This window comes from Dermacentor variabilis, chromosome 8 (assembly GCF_050947875.1).
Source record: "Dermacentor variabilis isolate Ectoservices chromosome 8, ASM5094787v1, whole genome shotgun sequence".
Taxonomy (NCBI): domain Eukaryota; kingdom Metazoa; phylum Arthropoda; class Arachnida; order Ixodida; family Ixodidae; genus Dermacentor; species Dermacentor variabilis.
The window spans coordinates 76670580-76698266 of NC_134575.1; the positions used below are offsets into that span (position 1 = coordinate 76670580).

General features: G+C 49.9%; 1 protein-coding gene across 6 annotated transcripts in view; it reads right to left on the bottom strand.

Annotated features, from left to right (window-relative positions):
- Positions 1-27687, bottom strand: part of LOC142590340 (uncharacterized) — a 139960-nt gene that overhangs the window by 90541 nt on the left and 21732 nt on the right. For all 6 annotated transcript variants that reach the window (XM_075702396.1, XM_075702393.1, XM_075702395.1 and 3 more), the window contains 3 exons: positions 20951-21100; positions 13819-13968; positions 6688-6837 (listed from right to left, as the gene is read on the bottom strand). In XM_075702396.1, coding sequence (XP_075558511.1) covers positions 6688-6837; positions 13819-13968; positions 20951-21100 — 450 coding nt within the window. The remainder of the gene's footprint in view (positions 1-6687; positions 6838-13818; positions 13969-20950; positions 21101-27687) is intronic.

Consider the following 27687-nt stretch of genomic DNA (forward strand, 5'->3'; position numbering starts at 1 on the left):
AACCTTTTTTATGCCAACATGGTTACCTGGTTTTGTGTCACTGAGTATTTGCCGTTCTTCAATGAGAAAAAAATAAACTGATTTAACATATCTCCATTGGAGGGGCAAATCGAACCCCTGAATTATAGAATCATGCAAATTTGTTCAACTGCACATATACACAGTCGCTTCGCGCACATTTCGCTGGCATCAGGGTAACAATTAAGGAGCTGTGGATAATCGGAAGAGACTTGAACATATATAGAATCTATCCAGCGAGATACAAACTCCGTGTTTATTTATTTGTTCTTTTTTACAGCGGAAGCTGTCATGGACCCATTGCAATAGTGTTTATGACGCGATTATGCGCTGCAATTACCAAGTTAGACACCCCGGCCGCACATTTAATTTAATCAAACACAGGGACACATTTTTCAAACTATTGCGCAGTCGGAGAGAGATCGCTGTGAGCACGCTCTGCGGGGAGAGAGAAACGACGTCACTGCCGGCGAAGCCAATGGCGCGCCCCAGCTTTGCTGTGAGATAAATGTATCATCATGATGTTGCCTGAAACCCCGTTCCCCACTGTGTCTCTTCCCATGAATGACACGTAGATCAATGTATCTGTTCTATATGTGCAAGCATTTCTATGCCAACCCAACGAGAAACTTTGACTGATTGATTGATTGATTGAAAACTTCATTGTTCTATCGAGCTGGGGTGCCCGCCTCATACCCTACACGTAGGTAAGGGGGGAAGACTAAGCAGTCCCCGCGAGTTGAGGACGGTGAGTCTTCACGGCTCAACGGGCAGGCGGATTGCTCGACGCTGGTCGTCTTCAGCCTCGCTCTGGAGCAAGGCCTCCCAGGCTTCTCTAATGTCAATGTTTTCCTTGGCCCCTGGGGAGCCAGCACGCTCCCATATTATATGGTCTAGCCTATCTTTTTGCTTACAAATTTTGCAGAGGGCATCGTTATAGTCCCTCGTCTGTGTTAAGTAGATCCAATGTGGTGATGTATAATTGTTTCACTGGAGGCGTCGCCAAATGCTAGCGTCCTCCAGAGATAGAGACCTATGCGGAAGCGGAAAGATTCTTCTTTCGGCTTTGTAGTGATCGACAATTTCTCTTTACCTGATCATGCTATCTTTTATCCCTGGAACTGGTTGCTCTAGAGTTGCCCGGTGGTAGAGTGCTCGGGCGAGCTGGTGAGCGGCTTCGTTGCCTTGGTCTTCTTCAGGGGCCGTTACCCAAACAAAAGTTATGTCCCTCCTGGGAGGGTTTTTGAGTGGAATGTGGAGGACTTCTTCCGAGATTCTCCCTTTGTTAAAATTTCGGATAGCTAATTTGTTATCGCATAATATTACTCCCGCTTTTGTACCCTCACAAGTGAGCGCAACTGCAACCTCCTCGGCTGTACAGGCGTCCCTCGTGCACGTGGAGCACGCTATCTGAACGCACCCGTCGCCATCAACCACCGTCGATAACGCAGCCGCGTCTCTGCCGCAAGTGCATCCACGTGCGCAACGTTATGAGCCGGTGTGTTTTTAAGTCTGTTTACTAGAGCCTCAGCCCTGTGAGCTGTCCTCTCTTTGTTGTAGATAGGATGCATATGTTTAGGTAGGGGGGCGATTCAGAAGCGTTTACGCACGTCCAACGGAATGTCTTTCTTGTCAGTCGGGGCACCCCTGTCGCATTGAATTCCTACCCATTCCATGATTTTGCTCCCTGTTTTAGACTGGCATAATCTTTCCAACTGAGACACTCGAACAGCCTCAGTGAGTTTAACTAGCGTGTTGTGAACCCCTATTTTGAGGAGGAGGTCTGTCGAGGTCGAGTCAGGGAGCCCTATGGCTCTCTTAACGCTTTTCCTCATGATCGCATCTATTTTATCCTTTTCTTCTCGTTGAAACACAAGATACGGTGTGGCATACGCTTTACGGCTGGTAATGAAGGCTTGCATGAGCCTGAGGAGGCTGATCTCTATGAGGCCCCTGCCTTCGAGCGAAATTTTACTAAATATGCCCGTGACCTGCGCCGCGTATCCTTCTAGCTTTTTGATCGTCGTGAGTTTGCATCCATTTCTCTGGATAATACAGGCCAAGAATTCTTATTTCATTCACCTTGGGAACCTCATTTCCGTTTACGAAAATAGTGATGGGTCTGCTGCTTCCAGCGTGTCCCCTTTGATGTTTTGGCTCAATGATTAACAGCTCCGATTTCGGTAGCGAGCACGCCAAGCCTCTGCTGGCCGCATACTCTTCCACAATACGCTATCTGTAGTTTCGGTTCGATGGCTGCGTCACTCCCAGTGTTAACCCAGAGGTTGATATCATCCGCGTACATGCTAAATTTAATCGATTTAATCCTATTGAGTTCTGCCGGGACACCACTCATCGCTATGTTGAATAGGAAGGGTGAGGAGCACCGACCCTTGCGGAGTTCCCTTGCTCCCAAGTGTGATGGGAGGGGATTTTACATCCAGAAATTTTATATTCGCCTCCCTCTGTGACAGAAAGTCTTTGAGGTATGCATTTACCCTGTGTCCTACACCTGCCTCTTCGAGGCCTACCAAGATACCCTTAGGGCTAACGTTGTCAAATGCCTTGGTGAGGTCGAGACCTAGGATCGCCCTGGTGTCAGTTGAGTCGTATCGGTCTAGGATATCATGCTTAAGTCTGACCATGACATCTTGTGTACTGTGCCCTGGCCTGAATCCAACCATTTGAAGCGTCGAGAGATCATTCTCCTCCGTGTACCTGGTCAGTCTCGTTTGAACAACTTGCTCCATCAATTTCTTCACAAACGAGGTGACGGAGATTGGTCGCATGTTGTTCAAGCCGGGTACGTTGCCTAGCTTGGGAATTAAGACTACGTCCGCCTGCTTCCATGTTTTTAGGAGTTCTCCTTTCTCACACACCTGGTTCAGAAATTTGGTTAATGCAATGATGGATTCATCGTCTAGATTCCGAACAGCTGTGTTTGTTATCCCGTCCGGACCGGGGGCGGATCTCTTTCTGAGGTTATGAATCTCTGCTCTAACCTCGGTCGTAGTGATGGGAGAATCGAGATCTTGATTGGGAGGTCCCTCGTAGTCCTTAAACACCTCGCTCTCTGCTTTTCCAAGATAAGTCTCTTGGAGCTCGCTAATGAGCTCGTCATCTGTGCCAACAAAGCCATGCCTCGCTCTTACCTGCTTTGTACTAGCTTGTATTTTTGATTTACTAGGGTCGATTAGATGTCTGAGAAGGCTCCATGTTATGGAGAGACTCATATTGGCTTCCATCTCATCGCACTTGCTGTACCAATTCTGCTAGTTGAGCTTAATCGCATATGTTTCTATTTCTTTGTTGAGTATGGCTAGTTCGCGCCGGATATTCCTGTTCCATCTTTGTGCCTCGAGTCTTTTCTCCAGGTTACTCTTTCGGCTCCACATGTTCTTCAGTTTGCTGTCTAGTGCTGGGGGTGCGTGCTCATCCTCTATAGTTGTAGTCGCCTCCCCTATATGCGTTTTAAGGAGGTGTGTCCACTCCTCGATGTTGTAGAAATCGACCGGCAGTGAGGCCTCCTTTCTTATCTCTCTGAATTTATCCCACTCCGTTAATATCGGTTGTTTGATGAGGCGTGTTTTGACGCCTTTTCCTAGCGTGAGCGAAATAATAAAGTGGTCATGCCTAGATTTTGTCCTGTGCTTTTCCATGTTACTGTTCCCGCCATATGGCTTATCGTGAGGCCGGGTGCTTTGTCCCTGAATATACTGTTGTCTGTGCGCGTAGGGACGCATGCGCCAGTATGTAGAGTAAGCCCTAGCGTTTGTATACCTTCCGATATTCGTCTACCTTTGGGGTCCCTGTATGTATATCCCCATTCCTCGTGAGTCGCGTTGAAGTTTCCCTTAATGATGAGAGGTCTCCGATCTGCGGCTTTGAGTGTTTTGCGGAATAAGGTAATGAATGTAATTTTCTTTTGCTTGGGTGTGCTGTAGACGTTCAGCAGGAATATGCTACCTTTATTTTTCTTCCCTGTGATAATCTCAACGAGGACAGCCTCTGCCTCGCTGGGGGGACGTCAGCGACAACGGTTGCAATGTTTGGCTTTACGAAGGCGGCGACGCGGCATTTATGCCCCTTGCCGCTGTCAAAGCTTTGGTACCACGATAATCGAACAGGGGCCTTTCCCGTTTCCTGCACGACCATGGCTACGGGTGCTTCCTGCTGCAGCTCGAGGTATTCTTGCAGCAACGCTCTTTTCCTCTAGTACCCCTTACAATTCCCCTGCCAGAATGTGGAGGCATTTTTGTTAACCGAATTTTTATGCATTTCTATTAAGAATCGCTTCTACGGCTCCGATTTTCTCGCACAGCCTAGCCATTGTCGTGCCTAAGGTATCCATCCACGCACATAGGGCGTCTATCTTGCAAGATTGTTGGTTCACTTGCGCCTGTAATACCGCAATTGCTCCTCCATTCTGTAGCTGTCCTGCTTTCGTGGTTTCGTTCTCCTTGTCCATTTTCATCAGCCACGTTTCAATTTTCTATTGAGAGCTCGCCAGCGGGTCGGTCTACCCCGCATTACGTTTGGAACGGGGTTGTCTCGTAAAATCCACATTCATATCCTCTTCCTCCTGACCAGATGCAGCTGGCACAGGAGCAGGAGGAGTGATGTGGGTGTTGCATTTTTCGGGAGCCTCTGCAGGTGCCTGCTCTGTTTTTAGCGCGCTCAGCTGATTTTGGGTTTCCCTCAGCAATCGTTCTAACCTCATGTTTGCTTTCTTCTGCTGCTCTATTTCTTTCTAAAATAAGCTAATCTCATCTTTTTCAGCCTGGGAGCCCTTGCTACAAAAGCTTACCAAGTGGGTATTTCCCTCTTTCTTCTTTTTTACCCACGGTTCTTTGGAGTCCCTGGGCGGCAAGCCGGGGCCCCGGCCCTGGTCAGCAGGCCACTTGGCTGAAGTCTGCTGGCGGCCTCCTCCGGACCACGAATTGGACCTCCTTCCGGGTCTCGAGCTAGATCTCGCTCTCGACTGCTGCCCCGCCTGGTCTCTGGTAGCATCCCTTGTTCTGCCTCGGTGCTCCTCAGTAGGTGCCGAGGTGGTGGCCCGGGGCTTGCCTTGAGTTAGGGCTTGAACCTGGAGCGTCTCTTGTTCTATCTTCTTCTTCCATAATATTTTCTTGATGATGTACGGCATGCGATATATCTCCCGGGACTTGTCGCCTAGGAGGTGAGCTTTCTTGTATAACAAGCATCGAAGCTCGCAGCTGTGATTTGGTTCGGGGTTTTCGGCTCAGCACCCCCGACATCTGACGTCTTTGGGGTTCGGGCAAACATCCGCCCGATGTCCAAGTTTTGCGCAGGTGACGCATCACTTCATATTTTTTGTTGTATCTAGATTTTTTTTCTTGTAGGTCGCAGCCTGTGGGGAAGCATCGGAGGTAAACTTGCATCGGCACTTTCCAGTCTTCAAACAGGATCAATACAGATTTGGATTTGGCCTCAAGTCTTCTGACTCCAATGACCGATGGGTTTTTCTTATTTCTTCTAAGTGCATCGAGAATTTCCTCGTGAGTTGCATCCAGCGGGACGTCGTGGATCACTCCTTTTCCTCCGCTTTCCGGCATGGCAATATACGCCTTTGTCTCGACCATCGATCCACCGATGCGAAGGGCCGTGATCGCAGCGTACTTGCTTGCGCGTGCCGCATCTAGCGTAGCTATCATGATCGACTGCTGCGTCAGGTTTGGTGATGGTACGTCTTCGTCTGTAGCCTCCGGGTGGACCCCGGCTGCCTAGGCCAGGTAGACGTGCATGCCCAATCTTCCAACTTCCTCCAAGGTGCGATTGATACCTGCTTTCTGGCGAATAATAATTTTCTAAGCACCTTCCGGAACCTCCGCGTGCTGCTTCTCGACCGATCTTGCAGCCAGCTTATTCCCCAGCCGGGGGTTGGGCCTCGTACCGCTCCCCGCCGGCTCCCGCACGGCGGATGCGTCGCTTTGCTCGGGCGTGAAACGGCCTTTTCTCCGAATAAACCACGTTCCCTTGCTTGAGAGCTCGTCCGGGTGAGCAGCATCGTCCACGGTCTCCATTTCCAGGCTCCTGTTAGCTTGCGAGCGCCGCACGGCCTCGCCTAGGCTTCGGCACGGCCCCTTCGCGCTTTCCGGTCGCAATGACGCCGAAACAGCATGCGCGAGGTTTACCCATTACCACTCGCGAAAATAAAGCGCCGACGGCACCTCACCGGGCGTATAGCTCACGTGCCTCGACCACATTTTCAACGCATCTCAGGTTTAAGGCGTCCCCGCCACGGCGACGCAAGCATTGACGACACAACCGCGCCTCACCTTGCAACATGCGCGTTTGCTTCTTTCGCGTACTTTGCGCCACGAGGCCGTGCAACATTCGTCCGCAGCGTCACTGTCAGCCGCGACAACCAAAGGACTTTGTGCTACCCCCATCGCCTTCACCAGAGCTCAGACTCCGTCTATGCAGCGTGGCGCCCTGTCGCAGTGCCGATGTGGTGACGCACCGATGACAGCGAAGTCCGAGAAGGCGCGAGCGGAACGAGCGCATGAGGAGAAAAAAAAACAGAAAATTCGAATAGTTTCTTCTTGCATTTCAACGTGGCACCGTCTTTTTTCAACTTCAAAACTTCAATTTTTCAAAATTCAACGTCACTGAAACGCTCGTAAAAGACTTAAATGTGAGTCTTACCTGACCGGGCTGACCAATCTACAGTCCTCTTTATTTTGGACACATTCGTCGGAACCATGCATGTAGTATTTCCCATCGATACAATCGCACCTGTTGCCGAGAAGATGGCACTTCTTCTCGCCGGACGGACAGGTGCATCGAGCGCAAGTGCTGTGGGAAGAAAATGTGGGATTGGCTAGATAAACCGAGAGCAGACTATTTCAGTTATAATAAAATTGGCATTCTTCGAGATTTTCTCGAAGTTTGCTGCATGTTTGTCAGTGTCCCTGCTTGTTTGTTTATCGACAGGTAGCTTCTTTCACGTCAACTTGGTTCACTTGGTAGTCCATGGCTTTACGCGTAACGCACCGGATGCTATAGTTAAGGAAGTGGCTTCAAAATGATCGTTGGACCAGCTTCGTTCACTGTCTGTGTGCCACTGTGTATGTGGCACATCTCATTGAACCTTTTTTATGCCAACATGGTTACCTGGTTTTGTGTCACTGAGTATTTGCCGTTCTTCAATGAGAAAAAAATAAACTGATTTAACATATCTCCATTGGAGGGGCAAATCGAACCCCTGAATTATAGAATCATGCAAATTTGTTCAACTGCACATATACACAGTCGCTTCGCGCACATTTCGCTGGCATCAGGGTAACAATTAAGGAGCTGTGGATAATCGGAAGAGACTTGAACATATATAGAATCTATCCAGCGAGATACAACTCCGTGTTTATTTATTTGTTCTTTTTTACAGCGGAAGCTGTCATGGACCCATTGCAATAGTGTTTATGACGCGATTATGCGCTGCAATTACCAAGTTAGACACCCCGGCCGCACATTTAATTTAATCAAACACAGGGACACATTTTTCAAACTATTGCGCAGTCGGAGAGAGATCGCTGTGAGCACGCTCTGCGGGGAGACAGAAACGACGTCACTGCCGGCGAAGCCAATGGCGCGCCGCAGCTTTGCTGTGAGATAAATGTATCATCATGATGTTGCCTGAAACCCCGTTCCCCACTGTGTCTCTTCCCATGAATGACACGTAGATCAATGTATCTGTTCTATATGTGCAAGCATTTCTATGCCAACCCAACGAGAAACTTTGACTGATTGATTGATTGATTGAAAACTTCATTGTTCTATCGAGCTGGGGTGCCCGCCTCATACCCTACACGTAGGTAAGGGGGGAAGACTAAGCAGTCCCCGCGAGTTGAGGACGGTGAGTCTTCACGGCTCAACGGCCAGGCGGATTGCTCGACGCTGGTCGTCTTCAGCCTCGCTCTGGAGCAAGGCCTCCCAGGCTTCTCTAATGTCAATGTTTTCCTTGGCCCCTGGGGAGCCAGCACGCTCCCATATCATATGGTCTAGCGTATCTTTTTGCTTACAAATTTTGCAGAGGGCATCGTTATAGTCCCTCGTCTGTGTTAAGTAGATCCAATGTGGTGATGTATAATTGTTTCACTGGAGGCGTCGCCAAATGCTAGCGTCCTCCAGAGATAGAGACCTATGCGGAAGCGGAAAGATTCTTCTTTCGGCTTTGTAGTGATCGACAATTTCTCTTTACCTGATCATGCTATCTTTTATCCCTGGAACTGGTTGCTCTAGAGTTGCCCGGTGGTAGAGTGCTCGGGCGAGCTGGTGAGCGGCTTCGTTGCCTTGGACTTCTTCAGGGGCCGTTACCCAAACAAAAGTTATGTCCCTCCTGGGAGGGTTTTTGAGTGGAATGTGGAGGACTTCTTCCGAGATTCTCCCTTTGTTAATATTTCGGATAGCTAATTTGTTATCGCATAATATTACTCCCGCTTTTGTACCCTCACAAGTGAGCGCAACTGCAACCTCCTCGGCTGTACAGGCGTCCCTCGTGCACGTGGAGCACGCTATCTGAACGCACCCGTCGCCATCAACCACCGTCGATAACGCAGCCGCGTCTCTGCCGCAAGTGCATCCACGTACGCAACGTTATGAGCCGGTGTGTTTTTAAGTCTGTTTACTAGAGCCTCAGCCCTGTGAGCTGTCCTCTCTTTGTTGTAGATAGGATGCATATGTTTAGGTAGGGGGCGATTCAGAAGCGTTTACGCACGTCCAACGGAATGTCTTTCTTGTCAGTCGGGGCACCCCTGTCGCATTGAATTCCTACCCATTCCATGATTTTGCTCCCTGTTTTAGACTGGCATAATCTTTCCAACTGAGACACTCGAACTGCCTCAGTGAGTTTAACTAGCGTGTTGTGAACCCCTATTTTGAGGAGGAGGTCTGTCGAGGTCGAGTCAGGGAGCCCTATGGCTCTCTTAACGCTTTTCTTAATGATCGCATCTATTTTATCCTTTTCTTTTCGTTGAAACACAAGATACGGTGTGGCATACGCTTTACGGCTGGTAATGAAGGCTTGCATGAGCCTGAGGAGGCTGATCTCTATGAGGCCCCTGCCTTCGAGCGAAATTTTACTAAATATGCCCGTGACCTGCGCCGCGTATCCTTCTAGCTTTTTGATCGTCGTGAGTTTGCATCCATTTCTCTGGATAATACAGGCCAAGAATTCTTATTTCATTCACCTTGGGCACCTCATTTCCGTTTACGAAAATAGTGATGGGTCTGCTGCTTCCAGCGTGTCCCCTTTGATGTTTTGGCTCAATGATTAACAGCTCCGATTTCGGTAGCGAGCACGCCAAGCCTCTGCTGGCCGCATACTCTTCCACAATACGCTATCTGTAGTTTCGGTTCGATGGCTGCGTCACTCCCAGTGTTAACCCAGAGGTTGATATCATCCGCGTACACGCTAAATTTAATCGATTTAATCCTATTGAGTTCTGCCGGGACACCACTCATCGCTATGTTGAATAGGAAGGGTGAGGAGCACCGACCCTTGCGGAGTTCCCTTGCTCCCAAGTGTGATGGGAGGGGATTTTACATCCAGAAATTTTATATTCGCCTCCCTCTGTGACAGAAAGTCTTTGAGGTATGCATTTACCCTGTGTCCTACACCTGCCTCTTCGAGGCCTACCAAGATACCCTTAGGGCTAACGTTGTCAAATGCCTTGGTGAGGTCGAGACCTAGGATCGCCCTGGTGTCAGTTGAGTCGTATCGGTCTAGGATATCATGCTTAAGTCTGACCATGACATCTTGTGTACTGTGCCCTGGCCTGAATCCAACCATTTGAAGCGTCGAGAGATCATTCTCCTCCGTGTACCTGGTCAGTCTCGTTTGAACAACATGCTCCATCAATTTCTTCACAAACGAGGTGACGGAGATTGGTCGCATGTTGTTCAAGCCGGGTACGTTGCCTGGCTTGGGAATTAAGACTACGTCCGCCTGCTTCCATGTTTTTAGGAGTTCTCCTTTCTCACACACCTGGTTCAGAAATTTGGTTAATGCAATGATGGATTCATCGTCTAGATTCCGAACAGCTGTGTTTGTTATACCGTCCGGACCGGGGGCGGATCTCTTTCTGAGGTTATGAATCTCTGCTCTAACCTCGGTCGTAGTGATGGGAGAATCGAGATCTTGATTGGGAGGTCCCTCGTAGTCCTTAAACACCTCGCTCTCTGCTTTTCCAAGATAAGTCTCTTGGAGCACGCTAATGAGCTCGTCATCTGTGCCAACAAAGCCATGCCTCGCTCTTACCTGCTTTGTACTAGCTTGTATTTTTGATTTACTAGGGTCGATTAGATGTCTGAGAAGGCTCCATGTTATGGAGAGACTCATATTGGCTTCCATCTCATCGCACTTGCTGTACCAATTCTGCTAGTTGAGCTTAATCGCATATGTTTCTATTTCTTTGTTGAGTATGGCTAGTTCGCGCCGGATATTCCTGTTCCATCTTTGTGCCTCGAGTCTTTTCTCCAGGTTACTCTTTCGGCTCCACATGTTCTTCAGTTTGCTGTCTAGTGCTGGGGGTGCGTGCTCATCCTCTATAGTTGTAGTCGCCTCCCCTATATGCGTTTTAAGGAGGTGTGTCCACTCCTCGATGTTGTAGAAATCGACCGGCAGTGAGGCCTCCTTTCTTATCTCTCTGAATTTATCCCACTCCGTTAATTTCGGTTGTTTGATGAGGCGTGTTTTGACGCCTTTTCCTAGCGTGAGCGAAATAATAAAGTGGTCATGCCTAGATTTTGTCCTGTGCTTTTCCATGTTACTGTTCCCGCCATATGGCTTATCGTGAGGCCGGGTGCTTTGTCCCTGAATATACTGTTGTCTGTGCGCGTAGGGACGCATGCGCCAGTATGTAGAGTAAGCCCTAGCGTTTGTATACCTTCCCATATTCGTCTACCTTTGGGGTCCCTGTATGTATATCCCCATTCCTCGTGAGTCGCGTTGAAGTCTCCCTTAATGACGAGAGGTCTCCGATCTGCGGCTTTGAGTGTTTTGCGGAATAAGGTAATGAATGTAATTTTCTTTTGCTTGGGTGTGCTGTAGACGTTCAGCAGGAATATGCTATCTTTATTTTTCTTCCCTGTGATAATCTCAACGAGGACAGCCTCTGCCTCGCTGGGGGGACGTCAGCGACAACGGTTGCAATGTTTGGCTTTACGAAGGCGGCGACGCGGCATTTATGCCCCTTGCCGCTGTCAAAGCTTTGGTACCACGATAATCGAACAGGGGCCTTTCCCGTTTCCTGCACGACCATGGCTACGGGTGCTTCCTGCTGCAGCTCGAGGTATTCTTGCAGCAACGCTCTTTTCCTCTAGTACCCCTTACAATTCCCCTGCCAGAATGTGGAGGCATTTTTGTTAACCGAATTTTTATGCATTTCTATTAAGAATCGCTTCTACGGCTCCGATTTTCTCGCACAGCCTAGCCATTGTCGTGCCTAAGGTATCCATCCACGCACATAGGGCGTCTATCTTGCAAGATTGTTGGTTCACTTGCGCCTGTAATAGTGCAATTGCTCCTCCATTCTGTAGCTGTCCTGCTTTCGTGGTTTTGTTCTCCTTGTACAATTTCATCAGCCACGTTTCAATTTTCTTTTGCCGCTCGCCAGCGGGCCGGTCTCCCCCGCCTTACGTTTGGAAGGGGGTTGTCTCGTAAAATCCACATTCATATCCTCTTCCTCCTGACCAGATGCAGCTGGCACAGGAGCAGGAGGAGTGATGTGGGTGTTGCATTTTTCGGGAGCCTCGGCAGGTACCTGCTCTGTTTTTAGCGCGCTCAGCTGATTTTGGGCTTCCCTCAGCAATCGTTCTAACCTCATGTTTGCTTTCTTCTGCTCCTGTATTTCTTTGTTAAGTATGCTAACCTCATCTTTTTCAGCCTGGGAGCCCTTGCTACCAAAGCTTACCAAGTGGGTATTTTCCTCTTTCTTCTTTTTTCCCCAGGGGTCCTTGAGGTCCCTGGGCGGCAAGCCGGGTCCACGGACCTGGTTAGCAGGTCCCCGGCCCTGGTCAGCAGGCCACTTGGCTGAAGTCTGCTGACGGCCTCCTCCGGACCACGAATTGGACCTCCTTCCGGGTCTCGAGCTAGATCTCGCTCGCGACTGCTGCCCCGCCTGGTCTCTGGTAGCAACCCTTGCTCTGCCTCGGTGCTCCTCTCTAGGTGCCGAGGTGGTGGCCTGGGGCTTGCTTTGAGTTGGGGCTTGCACCTGTAGCTTCTCTTGTTCTATCTTCTTCTTCAGTAATTTTTTCTTGATGATGTACGGCATGCGATATAACTCCCGGCACTTGTTGTCGACTAGGAGGTGGGCTTTCTTGCATAGCAAGCATCGATGCTCGCAGCTGTGATTTGGTTCGGGGTTTTGGGCTCCGCACCCTCGACATCTGACGTCGTTGGAGTTCGGGCAAACATCCGCCCGATGTCCAAGTTTTCCGCAGGTGACGCATACTTCATATTTTTTCTTGTAGAGGAAGCGGCGTGTGTGGAAGCATCGGAGGTAAACTTGCATCGGCACTTTCCAGTCTTCAAACAGGATCAATACAGATTTGGATTTCACCTCAAGTCTTCTGAATCCAATGATCGATGGGTTTTTCTTATTTCTTCTAAGTGCATCGTGAATTTCCTCGAGAGTTGCATCCAGCGGGACGTCGTGGATCACTCCATTTCCTACGCTTTCCGGCATAGCAATATACGCCTTTGTCTCGACCATCGATCCACCGATGCGAAGGGCCGTGATCGCAGCGTACTTGCTTGCGCGTGCCGCATCTAGCGTAGCTATCATGATCGACTGCCGCGTCAGGTTTGGTGATGGTACGTCTTCGTCTGCAGCCTCCGGGTCGACCCCGGCTGCCTGGGCCAGGTAGACGTGCATGCCCAATCTTCCAACTTCCTCCAAGGTGCGATTGATACCTGCTTTCTGGCGAATAATAATTTTCTAAGCACCTTCCGGAACCTCCGCGTGCTGCTTCTCGACCGATCTTGCAGCCAGCTTATTCCCCAGCCGGGGGTTGGGCCTCGTACCGCTCCCCGCCGGCTCGCGCACGGCGGATGCGTCGCTTTGCTCGGGCGTGAAACGGCCTTTTCTCCGAATAAACCACGTTCCCTTGCTTGAGAGCTCGTCCGGGTGAGCAGCATCGTCCACGGTCTCCATTTCCAGGCTCCTGTTAGCTTGCGAGCGCCGCACGGCCTCACCTAGGCTTCGGCACGGCCCCTTCGCGCTTTCCGGTCGCAATGACGCCGAAACAGCATGCGCGAGGTTTACCCATTACCACTCGCGAAAATAAAGCGCCGACGGCACCTCACCGGGCGTATAGCTCACGTGCCTCGACCACATTTTCAACGCATCTCAGGTTTAAGGCGTCCCCGCCACGGCGACGCAAGCATTGACGACACAACCGCGCCTCACCTTGCAACATGCGCGTTTGCTTCTTTCGCGTACTTTGCGCCACGAGGCCGTGCAACATTCGTCCGCAGCGTCACTGTCAGCCGCGACAACCAAAGGACTTTGTGCTACCCCCATCGCCTTCACCAGAGCTCAGACTCCGTCTATGCAGCGTGGCGCCCTGTCGCAGTGCCGATGTGGTGACGCACCGATGACAGCGACGTCCGAGAAGGCGCGAGCGGAACGAGCGCATGAGGAGAAAAAAAAACAGAAAATTCGAATAGTTTCTTCTTGCATTTCAACGTGGCACCGTCTTTTTTCAACTTCGAAACTTCAATTTTTCAAAATTCAACGTCACTGAAACGCTCGTAAAAGACTTAAATGGGAGTCTTACCTGACCGGGCTGACCAATCTACAGTCCTCTTTATTTTGGACACATTCGTCGGAACCATGCATGTAGTATTTCCCATCGATACAATCGCACCTGTTGCCGAGAAGATGGCACTTCTTCTCGCCGGACGGACAGGTGCATCGAGCGCAAGTGCTGTGGGAAGAAAATGTGGGATTGGCTAGATAAACCGAGAGCAGACTATTTCAGTTATAATAAAATTGGCATTCTTCGAGATTTTCTCGAAGTTTGCTGCATGTTTGTCAGTGTCCCTGCTTGTTTGTTTATCGACAGGTAGCTTCTTTCACGTCAACTTGGTTCACTTGGTAGTCCATGGCTTTACGCGTAACGCACCGGATGCTATAGTTAAGGAAGTGGCTTCAAAATGATCGTTGGACCAGCTTCGTTCACTGTCTGTGTGCCACTGTGTATGTGGCACTTCTCATTGAACCTTTTTTATGCCAACATGGTTACCTGGTTTTGTGTCACTGAGTATTTGCCGTTCTTCAATGAGAAAAAAATAAACTGATTTAACATATCTCCATTGGAGGGGCAAATCGAACCCCTGAATTATAGAATCATGCAAATTTGTTCAACTGCACATATACACAGTCGCTTCGCGCACATTTCGCTGGCATCAGGGTAACAATTAAGGAGCTGTGGATAATCGGAAGAGACTTGAACATATATAGAATCTATCCAGCGAGATACAAACTCCGTGTTTATTTATTTGTTCTTTTTACAGCGGAAGCTGTCATGGACCCATTGCAATAGTGTTTATGACGCGATTATGCGCTACAATTACCAAGTTAGACACCCCGGCCGCACATTTAATTTAATCAAACACAGGGACACATTTTTCAAACTATTGCGCAGTCGGAGAGAGATCGCTGTGAGCACGCTCTGCGGGGAGAGAGATACGACGTCACTGCCGGCGAAGCCAATGGCGCGCCCCAGCTTTGCTGTGAGATAAATGTATCATCATGATGTTGCCTGAAATCCCGTTCCCCACTGTGTCTCTTCCCATGAATGACACGTAGATCAATGTATCTGTTCTATATGTGCAAGCATTTCTATGCCAACCCAACGAGAAACTTTGACTGATTGATTGATTGATTGAAAACTTCATTGTTCCATCGAGCTGGGGTGCCCGCCTCATACCCTACACGTAGGTAAGGGGGGAGGACGAAGCAGTCCCCGCGAGTTGAGGACGGTGAGTCTTCACGGCTCAACGGCCAGGCGGATTGCTCGACGCTGGTCGTCTTCAGCCTCGCTCTGGAGCAAGGCCTCCCAGGCTTCTCTAATGTCAATGTTTTCCTTGGCCCCTGGGGAGCCAGCACGCTCCCATATTATATGGTCTAGCGTATCTTTTTGCTTACAAATTTTGCAGAGGGCATCGTTATAGTCCCTCGTCTGTGTTAAGTAGATCCAATGTGGTGATGTATAATTGTTTCACTGGAGGCGTCGCCAAATGCTAGCGTCCTCCAGAGATAGAGACCTATGCGGAAGCGGAAAGATTGTTCTTTCGGCTTTGTAGTGATCGACAATTTCTCTGTACCTGATCATGCTATCTTTTATCCCTGGAACTGGCTGCTCTAGAATTGCCCGGTGGTAGAGTGCTCGGGCGAGCTGGTGAGCGGCTTCGTTGCCTTGGACTTCTTCAGGGGCAGTTACCCAAACAAAAGTTATGTCCCTCCTGGGAGGGTTTTTGAGTAGAATGTGGAGGACTTCTTCCGAGATTCTCCCGTTGTTAAAATTTCGGATAGCTAATTTGTTATCGCATAATATTACTCCCGCTTTTGTACCCTCACAAGTGAGCGCAACTGCAACGTCCTCGGCTGTACAGGCGTCCCTCGTGCACGTGGAGCACGCTATCTGAACGCACCCGTCGCCATCAACCACCGTCGATAACGCAGCCGCGTCTCTGCCGCAAGTGCATCCACGTACGCAACGTTATGAGCCGCTGTGTTTTTAAGTTTGTTTACTAGAGCCTCAGCCCTGTGAGCTGTCCTCTCTTTGTTGTAGATAGGATGCATATGTTCAGGTAGGGGGGCGATGCAGAAGCGTTTACGCACGTCCAGCGGAATGTCTTTCTTGTCAGTCGGGGCACCCCTGTCGCATTGAATTCCTACCCATTCCATGATTTTGCTCCCTGCTTTAGACTGGCATAATCTTTCCAACTGAGACACTCGAACTGCCTCAGTGAGTTCAACTAGCGTGTTGTGAACCCCTATTTTGAGGAGGAGGTCTGTCGAGGTCGAGTCAGGGAGCCCTATGGCTCTCTTAACGCTTTTCCTAATGATCGCATCTATTTTATCCTTTTCTTCTCGTTGAAACACAAGATACGGTGTGGCATACGCTTTACGGCTGGTAATGAAGGCTTGCATGAGCCTGAGGAGGCTGATCTCTATGAGGCCCCTGCCTTCGTGCGAAATTTTACGAAATATCCGCGTGACCTGCGCCGCGTATCCTTCTAGCTTTTTGATCGTCGTGAGTTTGCATCCATTTCTCTGGATAATACAGGCCAAGAATTCTTATTTCATTCACCTTGGGAACCTCATTTCCGTTTACGAAAATAGTGATGGGTCTGCTGCTTCCAGCGTGTCCCCTTTGATGTTTGGCTCAATGATTAACAGCTCCGATTTCGGTAGCGAGCACGCCAAGCCTCTGCTGGCCGCATACTCTTCCACAATATTCGCCGCTATCTGTAGTTTCGGTTCGATGGCTGCGTCACTCCCACTGTTAACCCAGAGGCTGATATCATCCGCGTACATGCTAAATTTAATCGATTTAATCCTATTGAGTTCTGCCGGGACACCACTCATCACTATGTTGAATAGGAAGGGTGAGAGCACCGACCCTTGCGGAGTTCCCTTGCTCCCAAGTGTGATGGGAGGGGATTTTACATCCAGAAATTTTATATTGGCCTCCCTCTGTGACAGAAAGTCTTTGAGGTATGCATTTACCCTGTGTCCTACACCTGCCTCTTCGAGGCCTACCAAGATACCCTTAGTGCTAACGTTGTCAAATGCCTTGGTGAGGTCGAGACCTAGGATCGCCCTGGTGTCAGCTGAGTCGTATCGGTCTAGGATATCGTGCTTAAGTCTGACCATGACATCTTGTGTACTGTGCCCTGGCCTGAATCCAACCATTTGAAGCGTCGAGAGATCATTCTCCTCCGTGTACCTGGTCAGTCTCGTTTGAACAACATGCTCCATCAATTTCTTCACAAACGAGGTGACGGAGATTGGTCGCATGTTGTTCAAGCCGGGTACGTTGCCTGGCTTGGGAATTAAGACTACGTCCGCCTGCTTCCATGTTTTTAGGAGTTCTCCTTTCTCACACACCTGGTTCAGAAATTTGGTTAATGCAATGATGGATTCATCGTCTAGATTCCGAACAGCTGTGTTTGTTATCCCGTCCGGACCGGGGGCGGATCTCTTTCTGAGGTTATGAATCTCTGCTCTAACCTCGGTCGTAGTGATGGGAGAATGGAGATCTTGATTGGGAGGTCACTCGTAGTCCTTAAACACCTCGCTCTCTGCTTTTCCAAGATAAGTCTCTTGGAGCTCGCTAATGAGCTCGTCATCTGTGCCAACAAAGCCATGCCTCGCTCTTGCCTGCTTTGTACTAGCTTGTATTTTTGATTTACTAGGGTCGATTAGATGTCTGAGAAGGCTCCATGTTATGGAGAGACTCATATTGGCTTCCATCTCATCGCACTTGCTGTACCAATTCTGCTCGTTGAGCTTAATCGCATATGTTTCTATTTCTTTGTTGAGTATGGCTAGTTCGCGCCGGATATTCCTGTTCCATCTTTGTGCCTCGAGTCTTTTCTCCAGGTTACTCTTTCGGCTCCACATGTTCTTCAGTTTGCTGTCTAGTGCTGGGGGTGCGTGCTCATCCTCTATAGTTGTAGTCGCCTCCCCAATATGCGTTTTAAGGAGGTGTGTCCACTCCTCGATGTTGTAGAAATCGACCGGCAGTGAGGCCTCCTTTCTTATCTCTCTGAATTTATCCCACTCCGTTAATTTCGGTTGTTTGATGAGGCGTGTTTTGACGCCTTTTCCTAGCGTGAGCGAAATAATAAAGTGGTCATGCCTAGATTTTGTCCTGTGCTTTTCCATGTTACTGTTCCCGCCATATGGCTTATCGAGAGGTCGGGTGCTTTGTTCCTGAATATACTGTTGTCTGTGCGCGTAGGGACGCATGCGCCAGTATGTAGAGTAAGCCCTAGCGTTTGTATATCTTCCCATATTCGTCTACCTTTGGGGTCCCTGCATGTATATCCCCGTTCCTCGTGAGTCGCGTTGAAGTCTCCCTTAATGATGAGAGGTCTCCGATCTGCGGCTTTGAGTGTTTTGCGGAATAAGGTAATGAATGTAATTTTCTTTTGCTTGGGTGTGCTGTAGACGTTGAGCAGGAATATGCTATCTTTATTTTTCTTCCCTGTGATAATCTCAACGAGGACAGCCTCTGCCTCGCTGGGGGGACGTCAGCGACAACGGTTGCAATGTTTGGCTTTACGAAGGCGGCGACGCGGCATTTATGCCCCTTGCCGCTGTCAAAGCTTTGGTACCACGATAATCGAACAGGGGCCTTTCCCGTTTCCTGCACGACCATGGCTACGGGTGCTTCCTGCTGCAGCTCGAGGTATTCTTGCAGCAACGCTCTTTTCCTCTAGTACCCCTTACAATTCCGCTGCCAGAATGTGGAGGCATTTTTGTTAACCGAATTTTTATGCATTTCTATTAAGAATCGCTTCTACGGCTCCGATTTTCTCGCACAGCCTAGCCATTGTCGTGCCTAAGGTATCCATCCACGCACATAGGGCGTCTATCTTGCAAGATTGTTGGTTCACTTGCGCCTGTAATAGCGCAATTGCTCCTCCATTCTGTAGCTGTCCTGCTTTCATGGTTTTGTTCTCCTTGTACAATTTCATCAGCCACGTTTCAATTTTCTTTTGCCAGCTCGCCAGCGGGCCGGTCTCCCCCGCCTTACGTTTGGAAGGGGGTTGTCTCGTAAAATCCACATTCATATCCTCTTCCTCCTGACCAGATGCAGCTGGCACAGGAGCAGGAGGAGTGATGTGGGTGTTGCATTTTTTGGGAGCCTCGGCAGGTACCTGCTCTGTTTTTAGCGCGCTCAGCTGATTTTGGGCTTCCCTCAGCAATCGTTCTGACCTCATGTTTGCTTTCTTCTGCTGCTCTATTTCTTTCTAAAATAAGCTAATCTCATCTTTTTCAGCCTGGGAGCCCTTGCTACAAAAGCTTACCAAGTGGGTATTTCCCTCTTTCTTCTTTTTTACCCACGGGTCTTTGGAGTCCCTGGGCGGCAAGCCGGGGCCCCGGCCCTGGTCAGCAGGCCACTTGGCTGAAGTCTGCTGGCGGCCTCCTCCGGACCACGAATTGGACCTCCTTCCGGGTCTCGAGCTAGATCTCGCTCTCGACTGCTGCCCCGCCTGGTCTCTGGTAGCATCCCTTGTTCTGCCTCGGTGCTCCTCAGTAGGTGCCGAGGTGGTGGCCCGGGGCTTGCCTTGAGTTAGGGCTTGAACCTGGAGCGTCTCTTGTTCTATCTTCTTCTTCCATAATATTTTCTTGATGATGTACGGCATGCGATATATCTCCCGGGACTTGTCGCCTAGGAGGTGAGCTTTCTTGTATAACAAGCATCGAAGCTCGCAGCTGTGATTTGGTTCGGGGTTTTCGGCTCAGCACCCCCGACATCTGACGTCTTTGGGGTTCGGGCACACATCCGCCCGATGTCCAAGTTTTGCGCAGGTGACGCATCACTTCATATTTTTTGTTGTATCTAGATTTTTTTTCTTGTAGGTCGCAGCCTGTGGGGAAGCATCGGAGGTAAACTTGCATCGGCACTTTCCAGTCTTCAAACAGGATCAATACAGATTTGGATTTCGCCTCAAGTCTTCTGACTCCAATGATCGATGGGTTTTTCTTATTTCTTCTAAGTGCATCGAGAATATCCTCGTGAGTTGCATCCAGCGGGACGTCGTGGATCACTCCTTTTCCTCCGCTTTCCGGCATAGCAATATACGCCTTTGTCTCGACCATCGATCCACCGATGCGAAGGGCCGTGATCGCAGCGTACTTGCTTGCGCGTGCCGCATCTAGCGTAGCTATCATGATCGACTGCTGCGTCAGGTTTGGTGATGGTACGTCTTCGTCTGCAGCCTCCGGGTGGACCCCGGCTGCCTGGGCCAGGTAGACGTGCATGCCCAATCTTCCAACTTCCTCCAAGGTGCGATTGATACCTGCTTTCTGGCGAATAATAATTTTCTAAGCACCTTCCGGAACCTCCGCGTGCTGCTTCTCGACCGATCTTGCAGCCAGCTTATTCCCCAGCCGGGGGTTGGGCCTCGTACCGCTCCCCGCCGGCTCCCGCACGGCGGATGCGTCGCTTTGCTCGGGCGTGAAACGGCCTTTTCTCCGAATAAACCACGTTCCCTTGCTTGAGAGCTCGTCCGGGTGAGCAGCATCGTCCACGGTCTCCATTTCCAGGCTCCTGTTAGCTTGCGAGCGCCGCACGGCCTCGCCTAGGCTTCGGCACGGCCCCTTCGCGCTTTCCGGTCGCAATGACGCCGAAACAGCATGCGCGAGGTTTACCCATTACCACTCGCGAAAATAAAGCGCCGACGGCACCTCACCGGGCGTATAGCTCACGTGCCTCGACCACATTTTCAACGCATCTCAGGTTTAAGGCGTCCCCGCCACGGCGACGCAAGCATTGACGACACAACCGCGCCTCACCTTGCAACATGCGCGTTTGCTTCTTTCGCGTACTTTGCGCCACGAGGCCGTGCAACATTCGTCCGCAGCGTCACTGTCAGCCGCGACAACCAAAGGACTTTGTGCTACCCCCATCGCCTTCACCAGAGCTCAGACTCCGTCTATGCAGCGTGGCGCCCTGTCGCAGTGCCGATGTGGTGACGCACCGATGACAGCGAAGTCCGAGAAGGCGCGAGCGGAACGAGCGCATGAGGAGAAAAAAAAACCAGAAAATTCGAATAGTTTCTTCTTGCATTTCAACGTGGCACCGTCTTTTTTCAACTTCAAAACTTCAATTTTTCAAAATTCAACGTCACTGAAACGCTCGTAAAAGACTTAAATGGGAGTCTTACCTGACCGGGCTGACCAATCTACAGTCCTCTTTATTTTGGACACATTCGTCGGAACCATGCATGTAGTATTTCCCATCGATACAATCGCACCTGTTGCCGAGAAGATGGCACTTCTTCTCGCCGGACGGACAGGTGCATCGAGCGCAAGTGCTGTGGGAAGAAAATGTGGGATTGGCTAGATAAACCGAGAGCAGACTATTTCAGTTATAATAAAATTGGCATTCTTCGAGATTTTCTCGAAGTTTGCTGCATGTTTGTCAGTGTCCCTGCTTGTTTGTTTATCGACAGGTAGCTTCTTTCACGTCAACTTGGTTCACTTGGTAGTCCATGGCTTTACGCGTAACGCACCGGATGCTATAGTTAAGGAAGTGGCTTCAAAATGATCGTTGGACCAGCTTCGTTCACTGTCTGTGTGCCACTGTGTATGTGGCACATCTCATTGAACCTTTTTTATGCCAACATGGTTACCTGGTTTTGTGTCACTGAGTATTTGCCGTTCTTCAATGAGAAAAAAATAAACTGATTTAACATATCTCCATTGGAGGGGCAAATCGAACCCCTGAATTATAGAATCATGCAAATTTGTTCAACTGCACATATACACAGTCGCTTCGCGCACATTTCGCTGGCATCAGGGTAACAATTAAGGAGCTGTGGATAATCGGAAGAGACTTGAACATATATAGAATCTATCCAGCGAGATACAAACTCCGTGTTTATTTATTTGTTCTTTTTTACAGCGGAAGCTGTCATGGACCCATTGCAATAGTGTTTATGACGCGATTATGCGCTGCAATTACCAAGTTAGACACCCCGGCCGCACATTTAATTTAATCAAACACAGGGACACATTTTTCAAACTATTGCGCAGTCGGAGAGAGATCGCTGTGAGCACGCTCTGCGGGGAGAGAGAAACGACGTCACTGCCGGCGAAGCCAATGGCGCGCCGCAGCTTTGCTGTGAGATAAATGTATCATCATGATGTTGCCTGAAACCCCGTTCCCCACTGTGTCTCTTCCCATGAATGACACGTAGATCAATGTATCTGTTCTATATGTGCAAGCATTTCTATGCCAACCCAACGAGAAACCTTGACTGATTGATTGATTGATTGAAAACTTCATTGTTCTATCGAGCTGGGGTGCCTGCCTCATACCCTACACGTAGGTAAGGGGGGAAGACTAAGCAGTCCCCGCGAGTTGAGGACGGTGAGTCTTCACGGCTCAACGGCCAGGCGGATTGCTCGACGCTGGTCGTCTTCAGCCTCGCTCTGGAGCAAGGCCTCCCAGGCTTCTCTAATGTCAATGTTTTCCTTGGCCCCTGGGGAGCCAGCACGCTCCCATATTATATGGTCTAGCGTATCTTTTTGCTTACAAATTTTGCAGAGGGCATCGTTATAGTCCCTCGTCTGTGTTAAGTAGATCCAATGTGGTGATGTATAATTGTTTCACTGGAGGCGTCGCCAAATGCTAGCGTCCTCCAGAGATAGAGACCTATGCGGAAGCGGAAAGATTCTTCTTTCGGCTTTGTAGTGATCGACAATTTCTCTGTACCTGATCATGCTATCTTTTATCCCTGGAACTGGTTGCTCTAGAGTTGCCCGGTGGTAGAGTGCTCGGGCGAGCTGGTGAGCGGCTTCGTTGCCTTGGACTTCTTCAGGGGCCGTTACCCAAACAAAAGTTATGTCCCTCCTGGGAGGGTTTTTGAGTGGAATGTGGAGGACTTCTTCCGAGATTCTCCCTTTGTTAAAATTTCGGATAGCTAATTTGTTATCGCATAATATTACTCCCGCTTTTGTACCCTCACAAGTGAGCGCAACTGCAACCTCTTCGGCTGTACAGGCGTCCCTCGTGCACGTGGAGCACGCTATCTGAACGCACCCGTCGCCATCAACCACCGTCGATAACGCAGCCGCGTCTCTGCCGCAAGTGCATCCACGTACGCAACGTTATGAGCCGCTGTGTTTTTAAGTTTGTTTACTAGAGCCTCAGCCCTGTGAGCTGTCCTCTCTTTGTTGTAGATAGGATGCATATGTTTAGGTAGGGGGGCGATTGAGAAGCGTTTACGCACGTCCAACGGAATGTCTTTCTTGTCAGTCGGGGCACCCCTGTCGCATTGAATTCCTACCCATTCCATGATTTTGCTCCCTGTTTTAGACTGGCATAATCTTTCCAACTGAGACACTCGAACTGCCTCAGTGAGTTTAACTAGCGTGTTGTGAACCCCTATTTTGAGGAGGAGGTCTGTCGAGGTCGAGTCAGGGAGCCCTATGGCTCTCTTAACGCTTTTCCTAATGATCGCATCTATTTTATCCTTTTCTTCTCGTTGAAACACAAGATACGGTGTGGCATACGCTTTACGGCTGGTAATGAAGGCTTGCATGAGCCTGAGGAGGCTGATCTCTATGAGGCCCCTGCCTTCGAGCGAAATTTTACTAAATATGCCCGTGACCTGCGCCGCGTATCCTTCTAGCTTTTTGATCGTCGTGAGTTTGCATCCATTTCTCTGGATAATACAGGCCAAGAATTCTTATTTCATTCACCTTGGGAACCTCATTTCCGTTTACGAAAATAGTGATGGGTCTGCTGCTTCCAGCGTGTCCCCTTTGATGTTTTGGCTCAATGATTAACAGCTCCGATTTCGGTAGCGAGCACGCCAAGCCTCTGCTGGCCGCATACTCTTCCACAATACGCTATCTGTAGTTTCGGTTCGATGGCTGCGTCACTCCCAGTGTTAACCCAGAGGTTGATATCATCCGCGTACATGCTAAATTTAATCGATTTAATCCTATTGAGTTCTGCCGGGACACCACTCATCGCTATGTTGAATAGGAAGGGTGAGGAGCACCGACCCTTGCGGAGTTCCCTTGCTCCCAAGTGTGATGGGAGGGGATTTTACATCCAGAAATTTTATATTCGCCTCCCTCTGTGACAGAAAGTCTTTGAGGTATGCATTTACCCTGTGTCCTACACCTGCCTCTTCGAGGCCTACCAAGATACCCTTAGGGCTAACGTTGTCAAATGCCTTGGTGAGGTCGAGACCTAGGATCGCCCTGGTGTCAGTTGAGTCGTATCGGTCTAGGATATCATGCTTAAGTCTGACCATGACATCTTGTGTACTGTGCCCTGGCCTGAATCCAACCATTTGAAGCGTCGAGAGATCATTCTCCTCCGTGTACCTGGTCAGTCTCGTTTGAACAACATGCTCCATCAATTTCTTCACAAACGAGGTGACGGAGATTGGTCGCATGTTGTTCAAGCCGGGTACGTTGCCTGGCTTGGGAATTAAGACTACGTCCGCCTGCTTCCATGTTTTTAGGAGTTCTCCTTTCTCACACACCTGGTTCAGAAATTTGGTTAATGCAATGATGGATTCATCGTCTAGATTCCGAACAGCTGTGTTTGTTATACCGTCCGGACCGGGGGCGGATCTCTTTCTGAGGTTATGAATCTCTGCTCTAACCTCGGTCGTAGTGATGGGAGAATCGAGATCTTGATTGGGAGGTCCCTCGTATTCCTTAAACACCTCGCTCTCTGCTTTTCCAAGATAAGTCTCTTGGAGCTCGCTAATGAGCTCGTCATCTGTGCCAACAAAGCCATGCCTCGCTCTTACCTGCTTTGTACTAGCTTGTATTTTTGATTTACTAGGGTCGATTAGATGTCTGAGAAGGCTCCATGTTATGGAGAGACTCATATTGGCTTCCATCTCATCGCACTTGCTGTACCAATTCTGCTAGTTGAGCTTAATCGCATATGTTTCTATTTCTTTGTTGAGTATGGCTAGTTCGCGCCGGATATTCCTGTTCCATCTTTGTGCCTCGAGTCTTTTCTCCAGGTTACTCTTTCGGCTCCACATGTTCTTCAGTTTGCTGTCTAGTGCTGGGGGTGCGTGCTCATCCTCTATAGTTGTAGTCGCCTCCCCTATATGCGTTTTAAGGAGGTGTGTCCACTCCTCGATGTTGTAGAAATCGACCGGCAGTGAGGCCTCCTTTCTTATCTCTCTGAATTTATCCCACTCCGTTAATTTCGGTTGTTTGATGAGGCGTGTTTTGACGCCTTTTCCTAGCGTGAGCGAAATAATAAAGTGGTCATGCCTAGATTTTGTCCTGTGCTTTTCCATGTTACTGTTCCCGCCATATGGCTTATCGTGAGGCCGGGTGCTTTGTCCCTGAATATACTGTTGTCTGTGCGCGTAGGGACGCATGCGCCAGTATGTAGAGTAAGCCCTAGCGTTTGTATACCTTCCCATATTCGTCTACCTTTGGGGTCCCTGTATGTATATCCCCATTCCTCGTGAGTCGCGTTGAAGTCTCCCTTAATGATGAGAGGTCTCCGATCTGCGGCTTTGAGTGTTTTGCGGAATAAGGTAATGAATGTAATTTTCTTTTGCTTGGGTGTGCTGTAGACGTTCAGCAGGAATATGCTATCTTTATTTTTCTTCCGTGTGATAATCTCAACTAGGACAGCCTCTGCCTCGCTGGGGGAGACGTCAGCGACAACGGTTGCAATGTTTCGCTTTACGAAGGCGGCGACGCGGCATTTATGCCCCTTGCCGCTGTCAAAGCTTTGGTACCACGATAATCGAACAGGGGCCTTTCCCGTTTCCTGCACGACCATGGCTACGGGTGCTTCCTGCTGCAGCTCGAGGTATTCTTGCAGCAACGCTCTTTTCCTCTAGTACCCCTTACAATTCCCCTGCCAGAATGTGGAGGCATTTTTGTTAACCGAATTTTTATGCATTTCTATTAAGAATCGCTTCTACGGCTCCGATTTTCTCGCACAGCCTAGCCATTGTCGTGCCTAAGGTATCCATCCACGCACATAGGGCGTCTATCTTGGCAAGATTGTGGTTTCACTTGCGCCTGTAATAGCGCAATTGCTCCTCCATTCTGTAGCTGTCCTGCTTTCATGGCTTTGTTCTCCTTGTACAATTTCATCAGCCACGTTTCAATTTTCTTTTGCCGCTCGCCAGCGGGCCGGTCTCCCCCGCCTTACGTTTGGAAGGGGGTTGTCTCGTAAAATCCACATTCATATCCTCTTCCTCCTGACCAGATACAGCTGGCACAGGAGCAGGAGGAGTGATGTGGGTGTTGCATTTTTTGGGAGCTTCGGCAGGTACCTGCTCTGTTTTTAGCGCGCTCAGCTGATTTTGGGCTTCCCGCAGCAATCGTTCTAACCTCATGTTTGCTTTCTTCTGCTCCTGTATTTCTTTGTTAAGTATGCTAATCTCATCTTTTTCAGCCTGGGAGCCCTTGCTACCAAAGCTTACCAAGTGGGCATTTTCCTCTTTCTACATTTTTCCCCAGGGGTCCTTGAGGTCCCTGGGCGGCAAGCCGGGTCCCCGGACCTGGTTAGCAGGTCCCCGGCCCTGGTCAGCAGGCCACTTGGCTGAAGTCTGCTGGCGGCCTCCTCCGGACCACGAATTGGACCTCCTTCCGGGTCTCGAGCTAGATCTCGCTCTCGACTGCTGCCCCGCCTGGTCTCTGGTAGCATCCCTTGCTCTGCCTCGGTGCTCCTCTCTAGGTGCCGAGGTGGTGGCCTGGGGCTTGCTTTGAGTTGGGGCTTGCACCTGTAGCTTCTCTTGTTCTATCTCCTTCTTGCGTAATTTTTTCTTGATGATGTACGGCATGCGATATAACTCCCGGCACTTGTTGTCGACTAGGAGGTGGCTTTCTTGCATAGCAAGCATCGATGCTCGCAGCTGTGATTTGGTTCGGGGTTTTGGGCTCCGCACCCTCGACATCTGACGTCGTTGGAGTTCAGGCAAACATCCGCCCGATGTCCAAGTTTTCCGCAGGTGACGCATACTTCATATTTTTTCTTGTAGAGGAAGCGGCGTGTGGGGAAGCATCGGAGGTAAACTTGCATCGGCACTTTCCAGTCTTCAAACAGGATCAATACAGATTTGGATTTCACCTCAAGTCTTCTGACTCCAATGATCGATGGGTTTTTTCTTATTTCTTCTAAGTGCATCGTGAATTTCCTCGAGAGTTGCATCCAGCGGACGTCACGTCGTGGATCACTCCATTTCCTACGCTTTCCGGCATGGCAATATACGCCTTTGTCTCGACCATCGATCCACCGATGCGAAGGGCCGTGATCGCAGCGTACTTGCTTGCGCGTGCCGCATCTAGCGTAGTACATGATCAACTGCTGCGTCAGGTTTGGTGATGGTACGTCTTCGTCTGCAGCCTCCGGGTGGACCCGGCTGCTGGGCCAGGTAGACGTGCATGCCCAATCTTCCAACTTCCTCCAAGGTGCGATTGATACCTGCTTTCTGGCGAATAATAATTTTCTAAGCACCTTCCGGAACCTCCGCGTGCTGCTTCTCGACCGATCTTGCAGCCAGCTTATTCCCCAGCCGGGGGTTGGGCCTCGTACCGCTCCCCGCGGCTCGCGCACGGCGGATGCGTCGTTTTGCTCGGGCGTGAAACGGCCTTTTCTCCGGATAAACCACGTTCCCTTGCTTGAGAGCTCGTCCGGCGTGAGCAGCATCGTCCACGGTCTCCATTTCCAGGCTCCTGTTAGCTTGCGAGCGCCGCACGGCCTCGCCTAGGCTTCGGCACGGCCCCTTCGCGCTTTCCGGTCGCAATGACGCCGAAACAGCATGCGCGAGGTTTACCCATTACCACTCGCGAAAATAAAGCGCCGACGGCACCTCACCGGGCGCTATAGCTCACGTGCCTCGACCACATTTTCAACGCATCTCAGGTTTAAGGCGTCCCCGCCACGGCGACG